Source organism: Aethalodelphis obliquidens, unplaced genomic scaffold, assembly GCF_003676395.1.
Source record: "Aethalodelphis obliquidens isolate GAN/ISIS:26980383/991018 unplaced genomic scaffold, ASM367639v1 scaffold9, whole genome shotgun sequence".
NCBI classification, from domain to species: domain Eukaryota; kingdom Metazoa; phylum Chordata; class Mammalia; order Artiodactyla; family Delphinidae; genus Aethalodelphis; species Aethalodelphis obliquidens.
The window spans coordinates 7,642,384-7,664,979 of record NW_020837953.1 but is presented as its reverse complement, the minus strand read 5'-3'; the positions used below and the strand labels follow the sequence as shown (position 1 = coordinate 7,664,979).

At 46.7% G+C, this 22,596-nt stretch overlaps 1 protein-coding gene across 1 annotated transcript; it reads left to right on the top strand.

Moving 5' to 3' along the window:
* Nucleotides 1-55: 55 nt before the first annotated feature.
* On the top strand, nt 56-21,614 carry MRPL37 (mitochondrial ribosomal protein L37). The gene is made up of 7 exons (XM_027108430.1): nt 56-469; nt 3,616-3,799; nt 3,892-4,007; nt 13,389-13,574; nt 15,912-16,069; nt 19,143-19,346; nt 21,223-21,614. Exons 1-7 carry the CDS (start codon nt 124-126, stop codon nt 21,298-21,300), a joined length of 1,272 nt encoding a protein of 423 aa, XP_026964231.1. The 5' UTR covers nt 56-123; the 3' UTR covers nt 21,301-21,614.
* The last annotated feature ends 982 nt before the right edge of the window (nt 21,615-22,596 follow it).

Here is a 22,596-nt window from a genome sequence, read left to right as displayed (position 1 = left end):
TTGGTTAAAGTGGCTGCCACTCATAAAACGAGTCTGGGCGCTCGGCTCCTTTCGTTCCCAGCAAGCCTTGAGCGCGGGAAGATGGCGGCGTCCAGGTGGAGGTCTTGAAGAGATCGGATCGGTATGGCGTTGGCGTCGAGGTCAGCAAGGCTGGCCCTTGCTCGCCCCGGGCGGCTCGGTCTTGGGAGCTGCGGGGCCCCAAGACGCGGGGCGTACGAGTGGGGCGTGCGCTCCACGCGGAAGCCCGAGCCTCCTCCCCCGGACAGGGTGTACGAGATTCCTGGACTGGAGCCCATCACCTACGCGGGGAAGATGCACTTTATGCCCGGTCTGGCGCGGCCAGTCTTCCCGCCCTGGGACCCTGACTGGACGCCCCCGAAGTTCCGCCGCTTGCCCCCGCTTCACGAGCACCCGCTGTACAAAGACCAGGCCTGCTACGTCTTCCACCAGCGTTGCCGCCTCCTCGAGGGTGAGGCCCCAGGACGGGCGGGAGGGGACCTTGGTCCTCTACCCAGCACTGACCCCGACCTTTTGTGGCCTTGGGCAAGACGTTGAAACTCAGTGGGTCTCGGTTTCTCCGTCTGCAAAGTGGCCCGATATTGATTCTCATCTTCTGCGAATTGTTAGGATTAAGTGAGATGTAAAGAGCAGTATGTGTGAGGGAGTATTAGAGTTTTAGTGGCCAAGTGAAAAGATCTGGTTTCTAGGCCTAGTCCTGCCCCTCACCCTCTGTGTGATTTTGGGCAAGCGACTGAAGCTTCCTGAGCCTCCATTTCCTGTGAAATGAGTGGTTTTGACTAGGTGGTTCACATTGACCCAGCTCTTGCACCCTGGAGATGTAACTATGTTTGAGAACTAGTTGGAGGGGGATTATAGTGCAAAGAGACAACAGAAACGGTACTTAATCTGCAGGTCTATCGCCTCATTTCAGGCTAGTCAATCAAGTTAATTGGTAATTAGGATTGGTAATTGTGACAGAGGGGAAGTGATTTGCCAGTGATCTGCTTACAGGTGCACTGTGCGTTACTAGTGAAGCCAGGGCTACACCTCTGGTTTCCCAGGTCGATGTCCTTTGTCAACGGTCAGAGCTGAGATGTTTTCAGGGAAAGGATCTGGGCCTAAAATCCATCTAGTCCACTTCTGCTCCCTTTCACTCTCACTAAGAACAGGTCAAAATGACTTTAGCCAAAACCATCTGTATGTCTGGGGCAGTACCGGAAATTATGTTCCAGAGTCCCTGGAGGGGGTTGTTTATTGAGAGTCCTCTTAACCCATTTTTTCCTCCTCATTCTTCCTTAGTCCCTAAATCAGAGTGGGTTTAGGACAGGTCCTGAAAACACAAAATGGTCCAGGTAAGTGGGAGCAGAATTTTCCAGTAAGTAATTAGGAAAGAAAGAGACCTGGCAGGATTTGGGGACTAAGCCAGATAATAAATCCTAGGTTTGAAAAAAACTTGTCAACTGGCTAGCCTCTTAAGCTGCTCAAACCCACTCCTGAAAGCTGTTTTTTGGCCTTTAAATACTTCCAGTATCCTCACAGGGTGCTGTGAAGGACCTCACAAGACTTGGCACCCTTGAGTGACCCTGGTAACATTACCATGTGGATGAAATGCATTAGCTGTGTCTTAGAAGTTAAGGTTAACTTGTTTGACTAGGCTGAAAACATACCCTATGCTTTCACCATATGTAGAGAGGTTCTGTAAAGTCTGTAATAAAACTGCAAGATACAGGGCTAGAGAAGCAGATTGGGGTAATGGAGGCTTTAACATAGACAGACTCAGGTTCTCCTCCCAGCCCCATCGCTTACAAGGTTTGGAACTTGAAACAAATTCCTTAGTCTCTTGAGTTTCATCTTCCATTCCATAAAATCCCATCCAACTTGTAGTTAAAGCTCCTGGCACAGAGTAGATGGTAATGTTCAGTAAATGGCAGCTCTTACATATTATTCATATACTAGTGAACCATAAATTCTTAGTATTTTATCCATTTTCAAGTTTAAGGAACAATGGCAGTGTTGGGACTAAAAGTCAGGTTACCCGACCCGCAGTCCAGGGTTCTTTCTGCTGCACCACAAAATCCAGAAGTTAACATTTCTAAATATTTGTGTTTCTGATGTCTTATGAGCCTTAAAGTGAAAAGTCTCATTACCTTTCATTTATCACCACAGAAGAAATTGTCTGAGGGTGTTTCCCTCAAAGTGTGCTAAGTTTGATTTAATCCCAGACATAGTTTTTCAAATGAAGATATATCTCTGCGTCGAGTGATGTTTTTTCAACTGGGATGAGTAGCTTGCACCACAGCCCATCCCGCTGAGAGTAAGGGGGTTAAATTAGTTTTTAGAGACTAAGCACTCTGAATCAGATCTTTTAGTTTATTTATACTCCTCCTTTTCCTGAAAAGTATTTTGGGCATCTTACAGAAATTTTGTAGCACAGACAGATTAAATTAAAAATAGGTGAGGGGATCAGCACAAAGGAAAAATGAAACAGTGAATACAAAAAATCCATTCTGTGAGGTTGTACTTGTCCAGGGGAGCCCCAAAGTTGACTCTCAGCTTGCTAGCAGTCAACAAATGGTACAGAGATGGGGTCTGCTGACTAGGCCAGTTGCCTGTTTCTATAAATAGCTTATTATAGTGAAACCATGCACACCTGTTTACTTATTACCTATGGCTGCTTTCGTGCTACAGTGGCAGAGCTGAGTAGTTGTGATAGAGACACTGGCCCAGAAGCTGAAAATATTTACTGTCTGGCCCTTTAAGAAAAAGTTTGACCCCTGGTATAGAGAAACATTGTGAGTTATGCAATTCACCGTGTCCAAAAGACAAAACAGTACTCTACCCAGGAAAAGCCCAACCTTCCTGTCAGAGGCCAGGGAGAAGTTCAGAAGGTCTCAGGGAGGACCCTGCATAATAAATTGAGCAACATCCTCAGTATGATTCTTTTGACAAATACAGCAGTACATTTCATAGGGCTTCATACAAAAATCTGCTTATAAAATAGCTTGTTACAGAATCTCAGAGTCAGATGCGAAAGATTATCTAGTGCTCCCAAACTCAGGGCTCCTCAGGCTATTCATGATCCAGAAGTTATTTCCATTATTTCCAAAAGCTCTTTCCCTTGATAGAGCAGTATGCACTTAATCCTGGGCCCATATCTCTTAAATGACGTGTATTTGGCAGACATGAGCTTTTCCAGTCAGGGACTAGGGTGTCGGTTAATAGAAAGGATCTAGGTTTTGAGAGGTTGGCATCTATTGATGTAGTCCTGTAACCGGGGTCTGAATTCTGCAGGTAACAAACAAATCCTTGCCTGCAAGATTCAGCCTCATGATCTCAGCCATCTTAGTGGCTGTTTGAATTCCTCCTGAGGCAAGTACTCACTGCCTCAATCAACTGTTAACTTCTTTAGATGGTCATTCCTGAAGCTGAGTTGAAATCTGGCTCTCATAGCTTCTGCTTTTTATTTTAGTTCTGACCCCTCAGATGTCGGAACAAATCCCATCTCTCTCTCAAGGCTGCTTTTTCCCCAAAATGCTACCCGGCAGGGAAAAGCATCTCTTCCTGAATGACTTTTTTTTTTTTGGTTTTGGTTTTTTGTGACTGATGACTCTAAAGGTGTAAAGCAGGCTCTGTGGCTTACCAAGACCAAGTTAATAGAAGGCCTTCCTGAGAAAGTGCTTAGCCTTGCTGACGATCCAAGGAACCACATAGAGAATCAAGATGAATGTGTTCTGAATGTGATCTTTCACGCTCGTCTCTGGCACTCTACTGAAGACATCCCCAAGAGAGAGACGTACTGGTAAGTCTCCCCCAAGTCAGTAAGGTTTCCAACTGATGGATCTTGGAGTCAGCCTGTTGCTTTACATCTCCAAATGTCTTCTTTTCTCCAAGCCCAGTCATTGTGGACAGTCTGATACAGCTGTGTAAATCCCAGATTCTCAAGCATCCTTCTCTGGCCAGACGGATCTGTGCCCAAAACAACATGTTATCCACCACCTGGAATCGAGGTTGGTCCTCCTGTATAGCAGAAAGCCTTTGTCTGTTCATTGTCTTTCTGCTCTTAGCCCCATCACCAGCTTATATTCCCTTCCCTGCTGCCATACCTATTCTCACTCCCATCCTTCATGGTCCAGTTTTGTGGCTCAGACATTGAAATGACATCCTCAGTGTCATTTCATTAGCCATAACCCAGCCTTTTTCTTTTTTTTTTTTTTTTTGCGGTACGCGGGCCTCTCACAGCTGTGGCCTCTCCCGTTGCGGAGCACAGGCTCCAGACGCGCAGGCTCAGCGGCCATGGCTCACGGGCCTAGCCGCTCCACGGCATGTGGGATCTTCCCGGACCGGGGCACGAACCCGTGTCCCCTGCATCGGCAGGCGGACTCTCAACCACTGTGCCACCAGGGAAGCCCCAGCCTTTTTCTTTTTTAATCATTTCTTTTCAAGACTTAATTCAAACCATATCTGTTGAGTGCCTCTCAGTGCCTAAATGTTGAAGATAAGGAAGTAATAAAACATATAGTCTGCACTCCAAAGCTCATATTCTACTGCAAGAGCCTTCTTACTCCATTCATGCTTTTCTCATTTTCCAAATCCATTTTCCACATAGCTGCTAGAATGATCTTTCTAAAGTGCAGGTTGTCTTATGTCCCCTTCCCTGTTTCAAATCCTTCATTGTCTCGCAATAGCTTGACCATTTATCGTGGTATCCAAGGCTTTCTGTGATTTGGCCACCACCTGGTCTTTCTAGTCTTATCTCCTGCTCTCCTGCTCCCACCTCCATTCCCAGTTTACACTTAGCCACTTGCAGCTTTTTGGCATCAAGCTTTGCCTTTGCATGTGCTGTACGTTCTGTCTGGAATGCTCTTTTCTTCTTTCCTCATTTGACTAAATTCTATGTGTCTGCATGACTCAGCTCAAGCCCCCTTACCATGTGAATCCACAGGTTAGTTCTGTGCTCCTTGTGTCCATATGCCTACTTTTATCATAACACACATTATTACTATATTGTGATTATTTAACATCTGTCTGCCCCACTAAACTGAACTTCTGATGATAGAGACTGTGTCATATTCATTTTTGTCCACAGTGTCTAACAGTTCATGCCACACAAAAGGTGCTGACTGAAGGGACGGGTGAATTAATACCAAACCTCAGATGTTTTAGACAGGGATGTTCTGAGATCACAAGTTCTGTCTTTGGTGAATCCTGGAGCAGAGAAACCAGCTGTGGAGTAATTTGGGGTTTTCAGGACATCTGCTTGGTCAGGTTTCTCCAACTTGCCCTTTGAGTATGGACTTCCTGGCAAGGAGTCAGCTTTGTAGAGGTAATGGCACCACTAAGGAAGTTAGTGAACCTCATTAATAGAGGAGTACTTGTTGGCCCATTATCAAGTATTACCTCTAATTAAACTGCCCCATTTGGAGCTGTTGCTGGAGGAGGGATGTGGAGGGAATTGAATTGGAAACCACAGTAGCGTGGTCTGTGGGGAGAACCTAAAACCCAAGGTTAGGAGAGGTCCAGGCACATTTATCTTCCTTTCACATTATGTGTGAGGAAACAGGAAATACTTGAGAAAACTGTTCTTGAGGTGTGGGTATGATGTTTGCATACCCAGTAAGGGAGGACACATGCTAATTAAATGACAGTGCTGTTGGCCAAACCAGTTTTTTTTTCCCACATCTTTATTGGAGTATAAATGCTTTACAATGTTGTGTTAATTTCTGCTGTACAACAAAGTGAATCAGCTATATGTATACATACATCCCCATATCCCCTCCCTCTTGAGCCTCCCTCCCACCCTCCCTATCCCGTCCCTCTAAGTCGTCACAAAGCATCAAGTTGATCTCCTTGTGCTATGCAGCAGCTTCCCACTAGCCATCCATTTTACATTTGGTAGTGTATACTCTCTCACTTCATCCCAGCTTCCCCTTACCCCCCACCCGTGCCCTCAAGTCCCTTCTTTTATGTCTGTGTCTTTATTCCTGCCCTGCCACTAGGTTCATCAGTACTGCTTTTTTAAATTCCATATATATGCGTTAGCATGCTGTATTTGTTTTTCTCTTTCTGACTTACTTCACTGTATGACAGATTCTAGGTCCATCCACCTCACTACAAATAACTCAATTTCATTCCTTTTTATGGCTGAGTAATATTCCATTGTATATATGTGCCACATCTTCTTTATCCATTCACCTGTTGATACACATTTAGGTTGCTTCCATGTCCTGGCTATTGTAAATAGTGCTGCAGTGAACATTGTGGTACCTGTATCTTTTTAAATTATGGTTTTCTCAGGGTATATGCCCAGTAGTGGGATTGCTGGGTCATATGGTAGTTCTATTTTTAGTTTTCTAAGGAACCTCCATACTGTTCTCCATAGTGGCTGTATCAATTTACATTCCCACCAACAGTGTGTGAGGGTTCCCTTTTCTCCACACCCTCTTCAGCATTTATTGTTTCTAGATTTTTTGATGATGGCTGTTCTGACCGGTGTGAGGTGATACCTCATTGTGGTTTTGATTTGCATTTCTCTAATGATTAGTGATGTTGAGCATCTTTTCTTGTATTTGTTGGCCATCTGTATGTCTCTTCTGGAGAAATGTCTATTTAGGTCTGCCACCTATTTTTGGATTAGGTTGTTTGTTTTTGTGATATTGAGTTGCATGAGCTGCTTGTATATTTTGGAGATTAATCCTTTGTCAGTTGCTTCATTTGCAAATATTTTCTCCCATTCTGAGGGCTGCCTTTTTGTCTTGTGTATGGCTTCCTTTGCTGTGCAAAAGCTTTTAAGTTTCATTAGGTCCCATTTGTTTATTTTTGTTTTTATTTCCCTTGCTCTAGGAGGTGGGTCAAAAAGGATTTTGCTGTGATTTATGTCATGGAGTGTTCTGCCTATGTTTTCTTTTAAGAGATTTATAGTGTTTGGCCTTACATGTAGGTTTTTAATCCATTTTGAGTTTATTTTTGTTTATGGTGTTAGGGTGTGTTCTAATTTCATTCTTTTACATGTATCCATCCATTTTTCCCAGCACCACTTATTGAAGAGGCTGTCTATTCTTGCCTCCTTTGTCAAAGATAAGGTGACCATATGTGCGTGGGTTTATCTCGGCTTTCTATCCTGTTCCATTGAGCTATATTTCTGTTTTTGTGCCAGTACCCTACTGTCTTGATTACTGTAGCTTTGTAGTATAGTCTGAAGTCAGGGAGCCTGATTCCTCCAGCTCTGTTTTTCTTTCTTAAGATTGCTTTGGCTATTTGGGGTCTTTTGTGTTTCCATACAGATTGTAAAATTTCTTGTTCTAGTTCTGTGAAAAATGCCATTCGTAATTTGATAGGGATTGCATTGAACCTGTAGATTGCTTTGGGTAGTACAGTCATTTTCACAATATTGATTCTTCCAATCCAGGAGCATGGTTTATCTCTCCATCTGTTTATGTTATCTTTGATTTCTTTCATCAGTGTTTTACAGTTTTCTGAGTACAGGTCTTTTGCCTCCTTAGGTAGGTTTTATTCCTAGGTGTTTTATTCTTTTTGTTGTGATGGTAAATAGGATTGTTTCCTTAATTTCTCTTTCTGATCTTTCATTGTTAGTGTATAGGAATGCAAGAGATTTCTGTGCATTAATTTTGTATCCTGCAACCTTACCAAATTCATTGATTAGTTCTAGTAGTTTTCTGGTGGCATCTTTAGGATTTTCTATGTGTAGCATCATGTCATCAGCAAACAGTGACAGTTTTACTTCTTTACCAATTTGTGTTCCTCTTATTTCTTTTTCTTCTCTGATTGCTATGGCTAGGACTTCCAATACTGTGTTGAATAATAGTGCTAGAGTGGACATCCTTATCTTGTTCCTGATTTTAGAGGAAATGCTTTCAGTTTTTTACCACTGAGAATGATGTTTACTGTGCGTTTGCCGTATATGGCTCTTATTATGTTGAGGTAGGTTCCCTCTGTGCCCACTTTCTGGAGAGTTTTTATCATAAATGGGTGTTGAATTTTTTCAAAAGCTTTTTCTGCATCTACTGAGATGATCATATGGTTTTTATTCTTTAATTTGTTAATATGGTGTATCACATTGATTGATTTGCGTATATTGAAGAATCCTTGCATCCCTGGGATAAACCCCACTTGATCATGGTGTATGATTCTTTTAATGTGTTGTTGGATTCTGTTTTCTAGTATTTTGTTGAGGGTTTTTGAGTCTATGTTCATCAGTGATATTGGTCTATAATTTTCTTTTTTTGTGATATCTTTGTCTGGTTTTGGTATCAGGGTGATGGTGGCTTCGTAGAATGAATTTGGGAGTGTTCCTCTCTGCAATTTTTTGGAAGAGTTTGAGAAGGATAGATGTTAACTCTTCTCTAAATGTTTGATAGAATTCACCTGTGAAGCCATCTGGTCATAGACTTTTGTTTGTTGGAAGATTTTTAATTACAGTTCCAATTTCATTACCTGTGATTGGTCTGTTTATATTTTCTAATGCTTCCTGGTTCAATCTTGGAAGGTTGTACTTTTCCAAGGATTTGTCCATTTCTTCCAGGTTGTCCATTTTATTGGCATATAGTTGCTTGTAGCAGTCTCTTATGATCTTTTGTATCTCTGCAGTGTCAGTTGTAATCTGTCCTTTTTCATTTCTAATTTTATTGATTTTAGTCCTCTCCCTTTTTTTCTTGATGAGTCTGGCTAAAGGGTTATCAATTTTGTTTATCTTCTCAAAGAACCAACTTATAGTTTTATTGATCTTTGCTATGGCCGAACCAGTTTTTAGACAGATAGGATCATCAGCCTTGGTCAGTTACCATCACATTGCGCTTTGTAGTATTTGATTTGTATTTCTCAAAACCCAAGCACCACGAGGAAGGTTTGACCCCATGGAGAATCCCTAGGAGGCCATTCTCCGGGAGTCTTTCCAGACGGCATTTGGCCTCCTGTGGGGACCTCTGTGAAGGGCATCTGGACACATTCACAGCGTGCAGTCTTGCTGCTCAGTCAGATGTCAGTTCATTTCCTCATATACCTATGTGTCCCTGTGGCAAATATGCTAATCTGACTTAAGTGAGGCTTTCTGACTGGCTCTATTTTTTTTTTTACTCTGAGCTGTTGAGGGCAATCTGGCCCTCTTCCTGGATTTGGTAGCCTTTCTCCTTAGCCTGTAGTTTCAGTACTTCTCTCTCTCCATCCCTCCTTCCTGCCATATCATACTCCAGTTATCTGGATTTATTTCCTTAAGCGCTGCCATGGAGCAGCATGCTCTGTGCTTTGGAACATGTTACTCCTCCTTCAGTAGAACAGTTTCCTCACTATTCTTTGCCTGGCAAACTCTGACACAGCAGTTTTCAACCAAGGGTGGTTTTACCCTCTTGGTATTGTCTGGAGACATTTTTGTTTGTCATAACTTGAACCAGACCTGGGGCTGGTAGTGGAAGTTCTATTGGCATCTAGTGAGTAGAGGCCAGGGATGCTGCCAAATACCTACAGTGCATAGGACAGCCTCCCTCACCAAAGAATTACCTCATCCAGAATGTGAAGAGTGCCAATGTTGAGAAGCTCCGCTCTTATCCATCTTTCAAAAGCAAGTTTAAAGGCATTGCTTCCCTCAGGAAGCTTCTCAGGTATCCCAGAAGAGGTCCGTTGTTCCCACCTCTGCTCTCTCTGAGTGTGGTTCATACTCTTGTTGTACTCCCTAGCCAGCTCCGTGAAAGCAGAGAGTTACTCTCACTCATTTCTGCGTCCCCAGCTTAATGCAGGTGCCTGGGAGGGTCTGAACCCACAGCCTCTGAGCCCACAGAGATCCCCAGGCCTCAAGGCTCACTGGAAGGAGAACACAGGAAGAAGAGCTCATCGGTCAGTCCCTCTCTCAAGAAACCCGGGATTAACACCTTAACAAATGTTTTTTTTCTTTTAGGATAAAAACTATTCTTAACTAATCCTTTTTTTAAAAATTTTAAATTTTATATTGCAGTGTAGTTGACTTACAGTGGTGTGTTAGTTTCAGGTGTGTATCAAAGTGATTTAGTTATACATATATCTATTCAGATTCTTTTCCCATATACGTTATTGCAGTAGGTCCTTGTTGATTATCTGTTTTTCTTTTTTTCTTTTATGGAAAGAATTGAGGGAGGCTTCCTAGAGGAGGTGATGATTGAGGTGAGGTCTTTTTTATTTATTTATTTATTTATTTTTGGCTGTGTTAGGTCTTCGTTTCTGTGCGAGGACTTTCTCTAGTTGCGGCGACCGGGGGCCACTCTTCATCGTGGTGCGCAGGCCTCTCACTGTTGCAGCCTCTCTTGTTGTGGAGCACAGGCTCCAGATGCACAGGCTCAGTAGTTGTGGCACACGGGCTTAGTTGCTCCGCGGCATGTGGGATCTTCCCGGACCAGGGCTCAAACCTGTGTCCCCTGCACTGGCAGGCAGATTCTCAACCACTGCACCACCAGGGAAGCCCCTGATTATCTGTTTTATATATAGTAGTGTGTATATGTTAATTCCAACCACCTAATTTATCCCTATCCCCCACCTTTCCCCTTTGGTAACCATTAGTTTGTTTCTAAGTCTGTGAGTCTGTTTCTGTTTTGTAAATAAGTTCATTTGTGTCATTTTTTTAGATTCCACATATAAGTGATATCATATGATACTTGTCTTTCTCTGACTTACTTCACTTAGTATGATAATCTCTAGGCCCATCCATCTTGCTCAAATGGCATTATTTCATTCTTTTTTATGGCTGAGTAATATTCCATTGTATATATGTACCATTATTCCGTTGTATATATGTATCTTTTTTATCCATTCCTCTGTTGATGGATATTTAGGTTGCTTCCATGTCTTGGCTGTTGTAAATAGTGCTGCAGTGAACACTGGGGTGCGTGTATCTTTTCGAAGTATGATTTTCTCTGGATATATACCCAGGAGTGGGATTGCTGGATCATATGGTAGTAGCTCTATTTTTAGTTTTTTAAGGAACCTCCATACTCTTCTCCATAGTGGCTGTACCAAGTTACATTCCCATAAACAGTGTAGGAGGATTCTGTTTTCTCCACACCCTCTCCAGCATTTATTGTTTGTAGACTGTTTTTTAAATTTACTTATTGTATTTATTATTTATTTTTGGCTGCATTGGGCCCTCACTGCTGTGCGCGGGCTCCCTCTAGTTGTGGCAAGCGGGGGCTACTCTTCACTACGGTGCACGGGCCTCTCATTGCAGTGGCCTCTCCTGTTGCCGAGCACGGCCTCCAGGAGTGTGAGCCTGAGCATTTGTGACACACGGGCTCAGTAGCTGTGGCTCGTGGGCTGCAGAGTGCAGGCTCAGCAGCTGTGGCGCATGGGTTCAGTTGCTGCGTGGCATGTGGGGTCCTCCCAGACCAGGGTTCAAACCCGTGTCCCCTGCATTGGTGGGCAGACTCTCAACCACTGTGCCACCACTCTGCAACCACTGTGTGAAGTCCCTGTTTGTAGACTTTGATGATGGCCATTCTGACTGGCGTGAGGTGATACCTCTTAATAGTTTTGATTTGCATTTCTCTAATAATTAGTGATGTTGAGTATCTTTTCATGTGCTTTTTGGCCATCTGTATGTCTTCTTTGGAGAAATGTCTATTTAGATCTTCCCATTTTTGATTGGGTTTTTTTTTTCGATATTGAGCTGCATGAGCTGTTTGTATATTTTGGAGATTAATCCCTTGCCAGTCGCATCGTTTGCAAATACTTTTTCCCATTCTGTGTGTTGTCTTTTTGCTTTGTTTATGGTTTCCTTTACTGTGCAAAAGCTTTTAAGTTCGATTAGTTTCCAATTTGTTTGTTTTGTTTTTATTTTCATTACTCTAGGAGGTGGATCAAAAAAGATATTGCTGCAATTTATGTCAGAGTGTTCTACCTATGTTTTCCTCTAAGAGTTTTATAGTATCCATTCTTACATGTCGGCTTGTGCAGGCTTCCTCGTGGGAGGGACTGGTGCTCGCCCACTGGTGGGTGTCGCTGGGTCTTGTCCCTCTGGCGGGCAGGGCTGTGTCAAGGGTGTGTTTAGAGGGGGCTGTGGGCTGAGGAAGACTTTAAGCAGCCTGTGTGCTGATGGGCGGGGCTGTGTCCGCCCTGTTGGTTGTTTGACTGGAGCCATCCCTGCCCTGGAGCCTGTGGGCTGTTGGGTGGGGTCAGGTCTTGGCATCAAAATGGTGGCCTCCAGGACAGTTCACGCCAATGAGTACTCTCCAGTACCTCTGCCACCAGTGTCCTTGACCCCGCTGTGAGCCACAGCTGCCCCCCGCCCCCCCCCCGCACTTCCCCAGGAGACCCTCCAAGATCAGCAGGTAGGTCTGGCCTAGGCTCCTATGAGGTCAGTGCTTTTTCCCCTGGGTCCTGGTGCACACAAGACCCTGTGTCCGCCTTCCAAGAGTGGCATTTCTTTTTCTCCCAGTCCTGTCGAGTTCCTGCAATCAAGCCCACTGCCCTTCAAAGCCAAATGCTCTGGGGATTCCTCCTCCTGATGCCAGACCCCCAGACTGAAGAGCCTTTTGTGGGGCTCAGAACTCTCACTCCTGTGGGAGAACCTCTGTGATGTAATTATTTTCCAGTCTGTGAGTTGCCCACTCAGTGGATGTGGGATTTAATTGTATTTCGAATGCACCCCTCCAACCATCTTGTTGTGGCTTCTTCTTTGTCTTTAGAAGTAGAATATCTTTTTTGGTAGGTTCCAGTCCTTTTTTGTTGATGGTTGTTCAGCAGTTAGTTGTTTGTTTTGTGTGTGTGTGTGTGTGGTACGCGGGCCTCTCACTGTTGCGGCCTCTCTCGTTGTGGAGCACAGGCTCCGGACGCGCAGGCTCAGTGGCCATGGCTCACGGGCCCAGCCGCCCCGCGGCATGTGGGATCCTCCCGGACCGGGGCACGAACCCGTGTCCCCTGCACCGGCAGGCGGACTCTCAACCACTGCGCCCCCAGGGAAGACCAACAGTTAGTTGTTTTGGTGTTTTTGTGAGAGGAGGTGAGCTCAGGTCCTTCTCCTCCACCATCTTGTTCTCATGTCCCCTTCTATTCTTTAGAATGAAGATCACTAGATTAGGAATGATGTGACCTTCATTTCAACTCCAGTCCTGTTACATGCTTGTTCTGTGACTTCAGCCAGGCCACTCAGTCCTTTGGATCTGATGTTTCCTTGTCTACTCCAAGGCCCAGCAGAGGCAGAGGCAGAGGATGGCACCCAGACATCAAGTGAAGGAGGCTCACCTGCTTACATGATAAGCGCAAGGATGAATTTCCAAAGTTCTGTTTTCTGTGATGAGGCAGATCAGATAGTAAAGCTGTGAAAGACTTGAGGAGCATGGCAGGATGAAAGCTTTAGACTTTGCCTAGCTAAGGCTTTAGACCAGGTTAGACTAATCGTTTTTCTCCCCCTTTAGAGTCTACTCTTATTCAGGTCCATGGTTCCAGTGGAGCCCAACTGAATGCCAAGGATCCTCTGCCCCCCATAGCCTCCCAAGAGGAAGTAGAAGCTACTAAGAATCATGTTCTTGAGACCTTCTATCCCATATCTCCCACTGTGGGTCTTCAGGAATGCAATGTTTATGATGTGAACGATGACACAGGTAAGTATCAAAGCCTTTGACTTTAGGCAGTGTGCAGATGAGGGACAAGCTTTCTCCAAAGAGAAAGGAAACACTGAGTACTTAGTATCTGCTAGGCACCTCATGTGCATTTTCTCCTAAGAGCCGTGTAGCAGCCCTGTGAGATAGGTACCAGTAAACCCCATTTTATAGGCGAGGAAACTGAGACTCAGGGAGGTTTGGATTGGCTCAAAGGCTGACTTTACTTTTGACCCCTGAGAAGTAATTCTGTTACATCAGTTGTAATGGGTAGCTTGAGGGGCTTTTGACCAGGCATCAGGTGTTTCCTTTATTCATAGTTCCCTTGAAAGGCACCCTGTCTCTGTGTACCCTGTAAACTCTGCCAACCTCCTGCTAGGATGGAGGAAGCCCCACAGTCCTTGAATGGGGCTCTTCATCCCACCTCCGTCAAACAAAGCACCACCACCTCCCCAGTGAGCCAAGACAGAAACTAGGGAGTCAGGCTGCGCAGGCCTGCAGTTCCTGCCATCCACTCAGTCATTAAGGTAGCACCTTTCTCCTTAACCTCTCTCCATTTCCACAGCTACACCTCAGTCAGTCCCTACTGTCTCTCATCCAGCCTATTACCACAACCTCTCGACAGGTTAGTCTGACCCAGGCTGTTTTCCTCTCTGGTCCCTCTAGTTCACAGTTCCAGAGTAGCCTTTTGTTTGTTTGTTTTATAAATTTATTTATTTATTTTTGGCTGCATTGAGTCTTCGTTGCTGCACGCGGGCTTTCTCTAGTTGTGGAGAGTGGGGGCTACTCTTCGTTGCAGTGGCTTCTCTTGTTGCAGAGCACGGGCACTAGGGCGTGTGGGCTTCAGTAGTTGTGGCACACAGGCTCAGTAGTTGTGGCTTGCAGGCTCTAGAGCGCAGGCTCAGTAGTTGTAGCTCACGGGCTTAGTTGCTCCGTGGCATGTGGGATCTTCCCGGACCAGGGATCGAACCCGTGTCTCCCCTGCATTGGCAGGCGGATTCTCAACCACTGTGCCACCAGGGAAGCCCCAGAGTAGTCTTTATAGAACACAGATTTAATTCCGTTGCTCTCCATGCCCACCTCCCCATTGCCTGTTGGATAAAGTTTGAACTCCTTAGCTTATCACATGAAGGCCTTCACATCTGACCTCTGTGCCTCTCTCCAGCCTCATCTTTGTCTCCTCCCCCACAAGCCCCCTGTATTCCAACTGTGGCTTTTCTCACCACCATTCTTTGGCACTTCCTTTTCCCTCTGCCTGCACTTTTGACCATTCACCTCTTTTTGTCTTCGTTTAATGACTACTCATCTGTCACAATTCATCTTAGGACTCATTTCTTCCCAGAAATGCTCTGCAACCTCGCAGTCTGGTCCGGGGCCTTTCGTCTGTCCTCACACAGCCCCCTGGCTTCCCTCGTGTCTTGACATGTCCCTCTGTGTGGGTGTGATCAGTTTTCCTGTCTGTCTCCCCTCTAGACTTGGTGAGCCCCTCAAAGGCAGTGCAGGCACCACGTGGGCTCTGTTCCTGGTTCCTGTGTTAGAGCTTGGCAGAGAGTGAGTGCTGAGTGTTGGGTACTCACATGTGCGGAGGAACTGAGGCAGACAGGAAAGTCATGTCTCTTTTTCTTAAGTAGTGCTCTCCTCTGGGATTTTCAGAGCCCACACTTTCCCAGCCTCTTTCTGCCTCTGTTTCACCCACTTTCGCTAATCCAGGTCAGTCATTCTAGAGGCCCCCAGCCTCCGAGGGTTTGCTCATGGCCATGTAGGGGAAGCAGTGGTGACCTGGCAGGGTTGTGGGTGAGATGAACAAGTGCTGAACTTTGATGCTCAGCATAGTGTTGTGAGGTATGAGGCAAGTCATTTGTTACTAATAATCAAGTATTGAATTTTGCAAGTGATGTGCTTTTTAAAAAAATAATTACCATAGATTTCAGGTTATCCTTCTAATATCACTGTCATCTGTGTGCTTGAATGAGCGAGAAAGGGGTGGAGTTAGAGCTAGCCTGCAAGAATCACCTGGAACAGGTTGGCAAACATTTTCTGTAAAGAACCAAATGGTATTTTAGGTTTTGCAAGCCACGTATGGTCTCTGTCATAGCTACGTAATAGACATATGTAAATGAGTGGGTGTGGGTGTGCTCCAGTAAAAATTTTATTTTCAAAAACGGGCCAGATTAGGCCGGCAGGTTGACGTTTGCCCGCCCCCGAGCTATAGTGATAATATCTACCTCTACTGAGTCTCTGTCGTGCCTGGCACTAAGCTGAGGTCGGGTGACTTTCCTGAGGCTTTGGGGCAGGCTGATTAATCTTTTCTACCCCTCCACATGATGGCATGTCTTGCAGGATTCCGGGAGGGTTATCCTTACCCATATCCCCATACCTTGTATTTGCTGGAGTCAGCCAATTTACGACCACACCGCTTTCAACCAGATCAGCTGCGGGCCAAGATGATCCTGTTTGCCTTTGGCAATGCCCTGGCTCAGGCTCGGCTCCTCTATGGGGTACGTATGTGGAGAAGACCACCGAGCTGCCTTACATTGTGTTGGTTTCCTGCCTTACACTACTCAAAGGAAAGGGGGCATGGAGGGATTTATTTTTTTGCTTGACTGAGGAGTTTTAGGGAGAGGCACTTCCACTCACCCTACAGAGATGAGCTGCCATCTGCTGGGGGCCTACGATGTGCTTGTCTTTAACATAAGATGCCTCATTTTTTGTATCACAATAACCCACAAAGTTTCATTGCGATCTCCATTTTTCAGATTATGCCTCTGAATCCCAGGGAGGCTTGTCCAGAATTACACAGCAGTAAGTGGTGGAGAAAGGATTGGGACTAGGTAGACCCAACTCCTAAGGCTTCAGCTGTCTGCTCCAGCACACTGCCTCTGTTCTGTACTGTTGGAGCCCAGAGCACAAGGCTCCATCGGGCAGGCAGGAGGAAGTGAAGCAGGAGATGGCCCTGCCCGCCCACTCAGGACAGGTTCTGAGGACCCAAGATACCACTTGGATGGTAGCCCTTTGATTCTAAGAGGAGGTCTCAGGGACCTAGATGTTATAGAATGCAGACTGAGTGGTTGTCACACAGTGCTGTCCCATGATTGGAGGAAAGCCTGGCGGGGGAGCAAAGGCCTCCAGGAAGGGGATGACAGTATGGGAGTCCCCAAGCAGGCCTGGGACACCAGATCCCTGGCTTTTTGTGTGTGTGTTGTGGGGCGAGAGGGGAGGGATGATGTTGAGGGCTGCTGTCGGGCTCCCAGGTATTGGTTAGAGCCTAAGGCCCTCCTGGAGGAGTGATGAACTTCAGAATGTTCTGTTTCCCATCTTACTTGGTCTCAGTGGGGTTGGTACAGTGTGGTTAGCCTAATGGGATAGAGAGTAGTATGGACCTTGCCTGTGTTGAGCATCTGCTATGTGCCAAACATTTAGTTAGGGCTCTTTACAGCAGTGGTTCTCAAAATATGGTCGTGGGTTAGCAGCATGAACATCATCTGGGGACTTGCTGGAAATGCAGCTTCTCAGACCCATCCCAGACATCCTGCATCAGAAGCTCTGGGGGTGGGGCCTGGCAGTCTCTTTTAACAAGCCCTCCAGGTGATGCTGGTACAAGCTCAGATTTGAAAACCACTCCACTAAAATTTGAGAACCATTATTTAATCCTTGTAGCAACCCCCCACCCCGTGGCAGATACTATTAGCTTCATTTTAGAGATGAAGAAACTGAAGCTCAGGGAGGCTCAGTAACTTCCCCAAGGTCACACAGCTAAGAGATTAGCAGCTGTCACATCTTTATGTGACCTTCTTGTGTCTTTCCAGTCTTTGGGAGGTTATCTTAATTCCCATTCTCTGACATACTTTCTGAAGGCTCTGGAAGGTTTGGTAACTTGCCCAGGATCCCACAGCTAATGAGTAGGGAAGCAAGCATTGGAGCCCTGATCTCTCCAGCCTCAGAGGACATGCTGCCTCCTGACTCTGGGCAAGGATAGGGAGGCAGAGATAGTCACATGCCAGGTTCCAGGCCTGCAGGCTCATTGTAGCTTCTGTGCCAGCAGAGCATGGGTAGCATTGCTGTCACTAATTGCCACCCAGTTGGGTAGGAGAGGAGGCCTCCCCCAACCCCTCCAGGTACAAATTATTCCTGGGGATGTGAAGTTGAGCAATTACGGGAAGAGCCTCTGTGTAAAAGGTAAAATTGCTGAGAAATTTATGTACTACCTGCAGTTTTATTGATCTGTAGAGGGAGATAAGAGTCAATACAGAATTCTCAGCTAACACTTAGAGGTACTTTTCTTTTTTATTTCTCATGCAGCTAAAAACAGGTATTTCTAAGGCCAACAGTCCCAGTGTGGCCTACACTGAGGTCTGACATTAGCTATTCCTAATGTCAGATTCAGCCCTGGAGCAATGAATGTAGGCAGCATCTTTGAATCAAGGATGCTTTGCTTCATGGGGCCTGCCTATTGAATCTTTGTCCAGTGGATAGCAGTCACCAAACTGGATTCCTGCAGGCTCAGTAGGGTGAACATACGATTTGTCATCCAGACTGGTATACTTTTGAGAATGGCAGAGGAGCTACTATCAGATACAATGGGACACTAGGTGTAGACCAGAACAGTAAGATTCCAAGTGATTTAATAGCCTGGGGTCTGATCCTGGGTAACCTTGAGCAAATTATACCACCTCTCTGAACCTCAGTTTCCTCATCTGTTAAGTGGGTATATACCACTGGATTTTTGAGATTAGAGGTGACTTTATATAAAACTGGTGTGATACCTGGCACATGAGAGGCCTTCAGTAAATGGTTGCTAGTAGTATTACTGTTACCAAGTGGCACTAATTGAAAGAGGTGATCAGCAAATGTGTTGACTGGTGGAATCCTGGGGCCGACACAGCTGGAGTAGACACTCAGGAATCTGACACATACTCAGAGTTGCACTGAGGGGCTGAAGCTCGGGTGAGGTGCCTGCCAGTGGGCTTAGGGCATTCCAGATGCCCAGCGCTGAGGAGTAGAGTAAGGCAGATGGAAAGTGTGACTGGTCTAGCACCAGCCATTGTAGGTGCTGATGCCACACATCGTTGTGACTTCAGATGAGTCACTGCCTCACCCAGTCCGTTTCCTCAACTGTCAAATGGAGTGAGAACTGAATGAGATTATATATATTATGTGAATTGACCCTCCAGGTTAACATTTGATAGACGTCACTGTTGTCACCATCAGGTTACGGCCATGAGTTTGAGGGGTTCGCCGTCATTAACCTCCCAGCTCATCCTTCTGTGCAGCTTGCCTGGCAATCACCTCTCAGTGGCAGGAATTAGTACTTTAATGTGCTCAAGTTGAAGAGCAGGTACCCCGGGGCCACGAGGCATTTGAGGCCAGGCAGAGCCAGGCTGGGTGCGGGCGAGAAGGCCTGGCCCTGGACAGTGCCCTCAACTCCGCATTCTCTTTTCAGTGTCCTGCGGGGGGAACCACTAAAGAGGGGTGGGTTTATTTCAAAGACCAGAACTAGAAATTGCCTGGTTTGTGCTGCTCCTTTCACCCCACCATTTCTGATTTGATTTACTTGTCCTCTTTTCCTCTTAGAACGACACTAAGGTTTTGGAGCAGCCAGTAGTCGTGCAAAGTGTGGGCACTGATGGACGTGTCTTCCAGTTCCTGGTGCTACAGCTGAACACCACAGATCTGGCCTCTGATGAGGGTGTCAAGAATCTAGTCTGGATAGACTCGGATCAGCTCCTCTATGAGCATTTTTGGTGTCTCCCGGTGGTCAGAAGGAAGGCAGTTGTGGTAAGTCCAGCCGCCTCTGGCCTGGTGATGGGCCCAGGGCCAGGACTCACCCTCCCCAGAGTGAGCCTGGCTTGGGGTTGACGGGATGCTTGTGAGTGGGGCCCCGGCTTTAGGGTCTTCATGCTCAGGACCTCTGCCTGGAGGGATACTTCAGCCCTGCCCATTACCTAAAACAGTGCCTTCCACCCTGGGCCCCAGCCCGCTCTTCACCTCACCTCCCGTGCTCCCCAGTGCCCACCACGCCCAGCTCCTTGTAGCTGTCCAGTACGCGCCGCTGCCTGAGTAGCTCAGGATCCCAGTAGGTGCTGTTCCCTTTACAGAGGAGGCTGCTTCCTTCTTGCTCCCTCCTCCCTCTCCCCCACCCAACCTCCCCCATTTCTCTGTCATCTGCTTGTCCTCTAATTGTCATTCCAGGTTTAGCATAAAGACCCACCATCCCAATCCCAGCCTTGCTTAAGTACCTTGGGTGGGTTCCCATAGCCCCTGGGTCCCCCCAATCACAGCGCAGTCACGCTGCTGTTCTATAGTTATCTGTTTATGTGTTCTTCTCCTCTGCTAAACCGAGCACTGATTTCCTCAAAGGCTGAGTCCATGAATGATGCGTTCATTTCATTCCTCCATGGCGTTGTCGCTCACTGCTGCACCTTCAGTGCTCAGCTGACAGAGAGCAGGCCTGTGTTCTGTGTAGTGGGCAGTGGCAGTATCTAAATAGAATCATAATGTAGTATCAGGCAGTGATAAGCACTCTGAAGAGACAAAACAGGACTGGGGGATGAGACAGAACAGAGTGGGGTGCTGCTGGATCTGTGGCTGACGAGCCATGTCCCACACAGGGCCTCAGTAGATTTGTTGAAATGTAGTTGTTGAGCCTTTGAACATTATCTGTATGTTAGTGGAATGATGAGTTCTCCAGTGTCTGTCAGTATTGTCTACCCTTGAAATGCCTACTGGTCTGGTCCCTTCTCTTTGGCCCCAGACACCATTCATTGTCCCTCACCTGTGCGGCCACACCAGCCTCCTGCGCGTCCCTCTGCTCTTAGTTGTGCTCTCCCTCTCCCCTTCACGTCTTCAGGTCCTCTTCTTTCAGCCTCTTCCTTCCAAAATAGTGGCTTAGTGCCAGGCCTGTGCTGGTGTGGTCACGTGACGACTCCTTACCTGTCTCTTCCCGCACCCACCCCACCTCCACCATCACGGACCCTGGGCTCCAGCCTCACCCTAGCTCTTCCCACCTTCATTTGTGCCTCCGGACCAGTGCATATACTGGCCTCTTTGAAGTCTCCTTTTTTCTTTCTGGCCCATTCTGTTGTACTTGCCCTTTAAGACTCATTCATACATGCTCTCTTCCATGTATGGAAGTCAATGTGTTAGTTATTTTCTCCCCTGTTTTCTTAGCATCTTTTTCCTACTTCAATTATGAGGCCCATCACCTTGTATTATCACTATTGCAAACCTGGCTGGAAGCTCCTTGAAGGTGGGAGCCAGATTCAAGTCATTATTGGGTTTCCAGCACTGGGCACAGCTCTGATACAGAGAAGGTGCCTGATAAATGTGTGTGGAAGGAGTGAGGGATTATTGTCCCTGGCAATTAAAAGGGGCAACAGAACATTTGTTTGTGGTGGTTGAGGTGAGCAGGATTAGGGATCAGGGCAATGTCAACAGACGATTTGGCTGAAAGGTTCTGGGATGCTTTGTATCCTCCTCGCTAGTCCAGCGCCCCCGGCATCTCTTGGCAGCAGCTCCCCAGCGCTCCTCCTTGGTCGTGAGAGAAAGAAACAGTTATTATCCAGGCACTTAGGATTTGCATGAAACCTACCTTTGTTTTAATTGCTGCCATTAAACCTAGTAGCAGGATCCTAATGGGCTGTGTTCTTTCCAGGAACCTGTTGGGCCGACTGGTTTCCAGCCAGAGACATTCAGGAAGTTTTTAGCTCTGTATTTGCACGGTGCTGTGTGAGTCAAGGACCGTTCTGAGGCCTGGAGCTCCCTGTGCCCCTCTCCCCCTGAGGGTCCTGCGGCCTGGGTGGTGCCTGGGGCCTGCTCGGAGCCCAGTGCTCCTCTGGCTGGTGGTCTCACTGACAATAAAGAGCCTTCTGGTGCACTGGAGCCTGTGCTTGTTGTGGGGGTGCCATCGGGGGGGGCACCCACAGATGCGTGCGGGCCCTTGCCATGAGCCTGCCTCCGCACAGGTGCTGGCCCTGGAGCCTGACCTACCCCAGCTTTGTCCGTGACCCATCTTGTGACTTTAAATAAGAATCTTCATCTCTCTGAGTTTCAGTTTCTTCATCTGAAACTTGAGGCTAATGTGACCTACACTGTTTGCTTCATATTAGGTGTTCTGTGATGGTCGCTAGGTTCTATGGCATTACTTAAATTGTGGACACATTCCACAATGACTGCAGAAGATCTGAATAGAATATTCAGTGTAAATTTCTCACTAGTACCTTGGTTAATGGACTGAGTACATCCCTGGTTCAGCTGGCCTCTGTTCAGATAGCATCAAGTCCTGCTCTGGGCCAGGCAGCTTATACACAGCATCTTGTTCAGTCCTCACAAAACCCTTGCAAGGTAAATGTTTCCATATTCAAGAGAAGTGTTGAATTCCTACTGTGTGCCGGGCAGCATTCTGGGCCCTGTAGATGAGGAGGTGCAGATAGTGTAAGGAATTGCTGAAGGTCACGCAGCTGGTGTTGTAGGTCGACTCCCCTAGGAAACCCGGAGATGGAGATTTGCATGTGAAAGCTTGGGGAGAGCCTTGAGGGTCAGCACGTGCGGGGAGTGATGATAGCAGCACTGGGTGGAGGAGGGACTGAGCTCAGTGAGTTTGCACCTGAGGCCTTGGCTGGTTCCCGGCTCCGTGGGCCCCCTGGAACAGAGTTGTCCTCATGGAGCCGAGGTGCTGAGCCTTTCTACAAACACCAGTGACTTGTCAGCAGTCACTGGATAACACTGCTCCCAATTCGGGAGAGACCTCGAGTGAGGTGGCTTTGTTGGGCTGAGTGCGATTCCCGAGGGACTTTACTGAGAGCAGGCAGCCAGGACACTTCCTGCTGTGGGAGGATCACTCTGAAGAGGGGTCCGGGAGCCCATGTCACCTCCATCCATAACAGTGCTGTTTCCAGCCCCGTGTCCCTGACTCCCAGGTTGTACTCCTTCCACTTTACAAGGTACCTTTTAGGCTGGGCAGGGCAGGGTTTACCGGGAAAAGGACAGATTGGGCTGGTGGTGGTGTGTGTGAAGGGGTTACTGGGGA